This window comes from Poecilia latipinna, unplaced genomic scaffold (assembly GCF_001443285.1).
Source record: "Poecilia latipinna isolate Pla-1442-1.1 unplaced genomic scaffold, P_latipinna-1.0 Scaffold3985, whole genome shotgun sequence".
NCBI lineage: Eukaryota > Metazoa > Chordata > Actinopteri > Cyprinodontiformes > Poeciliidae > Poecilia > Poecilia latipinna.
In genome coordinates this window covers 1-6,162 of record NW_015116601.1, presented here as the reverse complement: position 1 = coordinate 6,162, position 6,162 = coordinate 1, and the positions used below count along the sequence as shown (strand labels likewise).

Genomic DNA, 6,162 nt, shown 5'->3' with positions numbered 1-6,162 from the left:
ATCAGCTTGCTTGTCGCTGCTTAATGAAGGCATTCCCGTAGTATGAGGCTGCCACTACCATGTCTTCACATGAGTTGTCTGTCAAACATTGCATTTCTCAGAAGGCCGTCTGGAGCTCCATGTGCCACATAACTTCTGTGTCGCGTAAAGCTGCAAATAATAATTTTTAGAGCTCTTTTATAATTAGGAATTTCTTCTTGCTACTCCTCCATGATAGTTATTTGTAGAGTGCATGGATAGTTCTTGTCCTATCAACAGATTCCACCACTTGAGCTCTATAATTCTGGAGCTCCTCCAAACCAACCACAGAGTTCTTGGATACTTTTCTGATTATTTCCTCGTCAGTCTAGGTGATCATGTCATGTCAGGGTTGCCCTCAAATCATACTCTGTTTTCAGGTGATGGACAGTACAACGTCAATGTTCAAATGTTTAAATATTGTTTTATAACAATCACGCTTCCAGTGACAGTACATTATCTCTGGTCAAACTGCACTGTTACTTTGTCTTGATCCTGTTTGATCACTTGTGTTCTCTAGCAAACCTCTGGAGCCTTCACACATTTATTCTGATATGAAATTACACACCATTTACTGTTAAGTGAAAACCAAAGGCAGTTGATTGCACCTGATTTTATTTTAGGTTATCAGAGGAAAGGGTCACAGTGCATTTTACACTTTTCAGCTTGCCAGCTGTAAGACAATAAAAGCCATGTATTACCATCTTTCCATTTCACTGTTTTGTGTTGGGCTAATAAACAAAATCCCAGTAAAATGCAATGTAATTTATAGTTTGAATCAGCACAATATTGCTTATTTGAAGCAATGTGGCTCTCAAATAACAATACACCTGTCACATAAAACATGTATTCATGAAAATATCCTAACTTTGTTAATGATGTCATCACTTTTGATCAGATAGGAAAGTAGCAATAAGTATCAGCAGTAATATAAAGACTTTGCTTTTAAAAGAGTCAAGACAGCTGTGTGGAAAACATTGATTCATAAAATGTATTCATTTATGCAGCCGTTCCCATTAGAAAACATGCAAATAACTGTTTTCTATTTCAAAAAGCACCAAAATGCATTATTCAAATGTAGACACACAAAGACAGAAAATAAAATAAAATAACTGTTTATAGAAAATACATTCTCAAAAACCTTTAGCTTAACATAATCTCTAATTAAAAGCATTGTTGCCAAGAAAACTGGGCCAAGTCTGAGTCACATTTAAACTCCCTAAACTATTTCACCAGGGAGTTCAACAATTTTTTTGTTTGCTAAATCAAAAAAAAAAAAACTTGACCTGTTTTAAGGAATCAAAGCAAATTATATAACGTTTAATTGGTTTATACAAGAAGACATAAACACAGTCCTGTTGAGTTGTCTTTTTTTAAATGTGGGCAATTACACCAGAGTTGTCATCAATGTAAGTTTATCAAAAACACAGCACCAGAGCAATTTGTTGTAACATTAAAAACACACTGCAGATTTTCAGACATTAGGAAATTTAAATTTTTACGGAACATGATATTCTGTAACAGTGGAATAAAAGTGCTGAGATTTTTCCTCTAGCTCCTCTTTGTTCTCAATGTTGGAATGTGCCTTCAATGTCGTTTACTTTGTCTGAAAGTTCAGAAAGTGAACAAACAGTCAAGGAAATGTAAATATTTTATGGAAAAAAGTACAAATTTAATGTAAAATATTGTATAATATAAACTGATCTGAAAGATTGTTGTCTTTAAAACCAATCTAAGTTGTAAAATGAAATCTAAATATATGGACTCAGAAAAGGATATTTTTCCTGGTAAGCTCCTGAATGGCTGACTGCACTTTTTTCTGGAATACAATTTGAGCTTCGCACATGCAGGCATCTTCTGAAATTTCACTCCTCATTTCCTCTGAAACAATAAAAACACATGTCTGACAGGGGCAGAAGAAATTTTTGATCGTCGTATGCTGAGTATATGACATAGCAGGTAAAAAATTGATATTGGAATCAGAGATCAATGTTAGATGAAACTGAAAGTGTTATTTCATATAAGGTGGCTCAGTAGTTTAAGACAAAGATTATTAGTTTTTCTAAAATGTTAAAAAGTGTAACCAATTACAACCTTAACATGCTTACTTAATGAGGTCCACCTTAAAACACACAACATGAAAAGACATCCAGCAACATGTTACTAACAATGCAAAGAAACTAACATTTTAATAGTTAAACGTTTTCCTACAGAACCCTTGTCTATAAACTGTGCAGAACAATTAAACATACTGTTTTATCAATTTCTGATCTTTATGTAGTTATAAACAAAACACACATTTTAATGTAAAGGTGCAGAAATGAGTTAAACGCAAATAGTTTTGGAGCCATTCCTGCAGGTAAAAAACACAGCTATTGACCCTTTTTGTAATAAAGCCAGTAGTAAATTTTCAACTAATGGATTAATAATAACTGAAATCAAGTACATGGTGCAAAAATGTTAAGACTACAATGAACTGCAAAGTTTCTGTTTGAAGTTAGGTCTTTCTGTAAAACCTGTAAGGTTTTATCACTTCCTTAGATTGTTGAGTAAGGATTTCTTCTTTTCTTCAACATTTCTTCAGATTTTTTAGATTTGCAGACCTTCGTTTATGTACAACTCTCTCAAAAAGGGCACATGTTGCTATTTTATAGCACAAACAAGTGTCTATGTTACCTTCAGAGGTTATAAAAATGCAAACATTAAATTTGACTTTGTAATCTGACACCTTAATATTGGACCTCTGTCCCTTTTCAACATTCCACCTCCAACAGGTCATTGCAACAATGCTTCTGTGAGTAATTGACAGCAATAAGTTTCTGACTCAGTTGTGTATTTCTGCAGATGTCAGTAGGACCTCAGGGAAGGGCCTACTGACTACTTTTTTTTAAAGTTACATACTGCACCTTTAACATGATCATTCTAAATAGAATTTGAGATAAAGCTCAGCTCTTTTGTGTAACTTCTTTGAACATTGCAAACCAACAGTAGGGGTTAATTCAGTAAGGTACAAACTCCTTAGTAGATTGTAATGAGTTCATCTTTCCCACAGTTGAATGATGGTCATTAAATTGTTTGGACATGGCCTTGCAGCTCTTCCTTGTATAAATGGGCAGATTTTTTTCCTGCCTTGGAATTGTGTTAACAAAGCCCTATATTGAGAGTCAGGTAAATTTCCATGAACACTCCAACAGTTGTAGGGAAGACCAAGCCAGACTGTTTATTCAGGAAAAGTGTAACTCCAAGAGATCATCTATAACCAAACAACTTGAAGTGTGAGAACGGTGTGCTTTGAACACAGAAAAACTTACGTGAACATGTTTTCTGGTCTGAATTTAGTATGTATCCTACTCGACACTTGCAGTTGTAAGAAACACCATTGTTGATGCAGATATGCTGGCAGTCGTGTCCCTGAATACATGCATCCAAACCTGAAGGAAGACACTGAGTGAGTTTACTCTGCCCCCTCCATGGTTTGCTTATCAAATTAATGTTTAGTCTATGACATAACCTGTGAATGTTTGAATCACGTAACTTAAGAGATATAAGAAAGAAAAGTCCCAGAATGTCATATTTCTTAACATCAGACATTCAGACTTTTTGTTTTCTGGTGGTTGTTTTATTCATTTTTCCATTGTAGAAAAAAGGCAGATAGATATAAATGCCAGAAAATCTAAACTGTGGATGGAAAATAATCATCTGATCTACTTATTCATAGCCCATTTATAAGGATCCATAAATTAAGGAAGCTACTGACCATGCCAGTTTCTATTCTGGCATGGTCACGCTGCATGTTTTGCTGCTTAGGGTTTGTACCCAACTGCTTTGTAACTTTACTCCTCCAGAAAGGTAGTTTTGTTGTTGTGTTATGACGCTGAGAGCATGAAAATTATTTCACAGAATAGCACTGGCATCTCATTGTGTGAAAGAGTCACGGAAAGAGTTTCATAATACGTTAAACATGCAAACGAGTAAATATTGAGTTGACACAAGTTGCCTCAAAGACAAATTTTGGAAACAGAGAAGAAATCAAATTTCAAAGTCATCTAGGTCCCAGGTTGTCAAACTGGTACACAAGAATCTGCTGGCACAAGGTCTGCTTTTAGTGGTAGGATACATGCTGTCTTAATTTCCAAGTTAAAACAACAAAGCCAGTAACTACAAAAAAGTAACAGTGTAATTTCTCTGCCCTTGCAAACATTTTAGCAATATGTTTATTAAAAGAGGTTAATGCGTCCTAAGTATCTATATAAGTGCCACCATTTTTTTTTTATCCCTTTCCAACTTGAAACCTGGAAAATGTACACTTCTGAAATGTTCTACAAAAATCAAGCTGGATTTTAAGTAAAATACAAATAAATTTGCTTACGTGAGCATGTCTTTCTGTCCACGTTGAGCGAATATCCCAGCCGACACTTGCAGACATATGAGCTTCCACTGTTGACACATATATGCTGGCAGTCATGTCCCTGAGAACATGCGTCTGAGCCTGAAAAGAAAAGGAATCAGAGACGCCTGATATCAGAAGTTCTTTTCTTTTGGAGAGCATTTTATGTTGCCATAAAAAGCTGCACATGAAGCAGTCCTGCTGTGACGATTTTCAATTGTTCATATTTTTATGCAGAGTGGAATGTGGATTCTTACGTATGCACGTTTTCCCGTCGGGATTCAAAACATATCCTGTTTTACATTTACATACAAACGAGTCATCGGCTTTGACACAAATGTGTTGGCAGCCATGTTCTCCTGCACATGTACCTGAACCTGAAATGAGAAGCTATTACATCTGTGTGCCTCAGATGAGATGCATTGAACAACTGCTTATCCAGAAAAGAAAAATCTTACGTGAGCATGTTTTTTTATCTGGATTCAGCACATATCCTACTTCACATCTGCACATGTATGAAGCGTCACTGTTTACACAGATGTGCTGACAATCATGTCCATGAGAACATGGATCAGAACCTGAAGAGAAATCACACGTGATCAAACATCTCCAAACACAGTGAGAAAAGCAGTGAGAGGGAGGACAGTTTTCGATATATACCTGGCACTAAATGTAAGAATCAATATTCCATCTCACAAATAACTTTTTGAGACAAAAATATCATAGTTTTGTCTTACGTGAGCACGTTTTCTGGTCTGTATTTAACACGTATCCCGCCCGACACTTGCAGACATATGATGCATCACTATTTTCACAAATATGATGGCAATTGTGTCCAAGGGCACAAGGATCAGAACCTGGAAAGACAAATTTGCATGAAAAAAATATCTAGTGCTGCAATTAATTCTAGCCTAACAGACAAAGAAATTAAAACAAGCGATGCAAAGCTTTAATGCAACAATAATCAAAAGGAACAGTAGGCGTATTCCAGTTTAATAAGAGGAGCATAACTTTTTTTTTTTGCAATATTTGGGATTTACTCTGTTTTTTTTAAGCATTATCACACAAAAATTATCTCTCTATATCCCTGTGAAACCTCAGCATAGCCACCAGCAAAGCATACTAAGCGTGGCTGCGAGTTTCCTTACGCGAGCATGTTTTGTTGTCTATATTCAACAAATATCCTTTGCGACACATGCAAACATAAGAATCTCCACTTTTGATGCAAATATGTTGGCTGTTATGTTCTGAAGAACATGCATCCATACCTGCAAAGAAAAACTTCCACATTGACACACAAACAAAAGTCCCCTCTGTACAGCCAAGCTAGAATGCGGTTTTAGAAACAATTTTGTACGTAAATCGATGATACCTAGAAATCTTTTGCCTAAGTTCGAAGGAAAAGGGAGGAAAACAGACAAAAGTGTAATTTACACATATTTTGAGTCTGCATCTAACACACATCCCTCTTAACATTTGCATACGTGATAGTCGCCTTTGCTGAAACACATACAATGGCAGTCATTTATCTAAACCGGAAAAGAGGTGATGTCATGCCCAAACTGCTGAGTCACTTTGTACGACTGACAAAGAAAGTGGAAAGAAATTTAAACAAGAAAAAAAGGTGTGCTGAGTCAATACTTTGTAAAGCTAGGCTTTGCTGTAGTTGAATATACTGTGACGTTTACACCAGCTTTGCACATCTAGAAACATTTCTAGATTTTTCTTTGTAAAACAGCATAAGCCCAAAGTAACTT

General features: G+C 35.8%; 1 protein-coding gene across 4 annotated transcripts; it reads right to left on the bottom strand.

Moving 5' to 3' along the window:
* Nucleotides 1-616: 616 nt before the first annotated feature.
* On the bottom strand, nucleotides 617-6,152 carry LOC106942010 (matrilin-2-like). Of its 4 annotated transcripts, none has more exons than XM_015025174.1 (8): nucleotides 5,554-6,147; nucleotides 5,143-5,262; nucleotides 4,864-4,983; nucleotides 4,663-4,782; nucleotides 4,388-4,507; nucleotides 3,330-3,449; nucleotides 1,798-1,899; nucleotides 617-1,639 (listed from the first exon to the last, which is right to left on the bottom strand). In XM_015025174.1, exons 1-8 carry the CDS (start codon nucleotides 5,693-5,695, stop codon nucleotides 1,587-1,589), a joined length of 897 nt encoding a protein of 298 aa, XP_014880660.1. In that variant the 5' UTR covers nucleotides 5,696-6,147; the 3' UTR covers nucleotides 617-1,586. The 4 variants fall into 4 exon arrangements, with proteins under 4 accessions (XP_014880660.1, XP_014880661.1, XP_014880664.1 ...); XM_015025176.1 differs by lacking the exon at nucleotides 617-1,639 and adding an exon at nucleotides 2,127-2,140 and having other exon boundaries at nucleotides 1,813-1,899; nucleotides 5,554-6,152; XM_015025175.1 differs by lacking the exon at nucleotides 4,663-4,782 and having other exon boundaries at nucleotides 5,554-6,146.
* Nucleotides 6,153-6,162: the final 10 nt, after the last annotated feature.

Excerpts from the sequence above, each read along its gene's own strand:
- LOC106942010 (XM_015025174.1), bottom strand. The coding sequence starts at position 5,695 with ATGTGGAAGTTTTTCTTTGCAGGTATGGATGCATGTTCTTCAGAACAT. Across the intron at positions 4,984-5,142 it reads AGACCAGAAAACGTGCTCAC|GTTCTGATCCATGTTCTCAT; the intron begins GTAAGACAAAAC and ends ATTTCTCTTCAG. Across the intron at positions 1,640-1,797 it reads TCAGGAGCTTACCAGGAAAA|TTTCTGAACTTTCAGACAAA; the intron begins ATATCCTTTTCT and ends CTGTTTGTTCAC.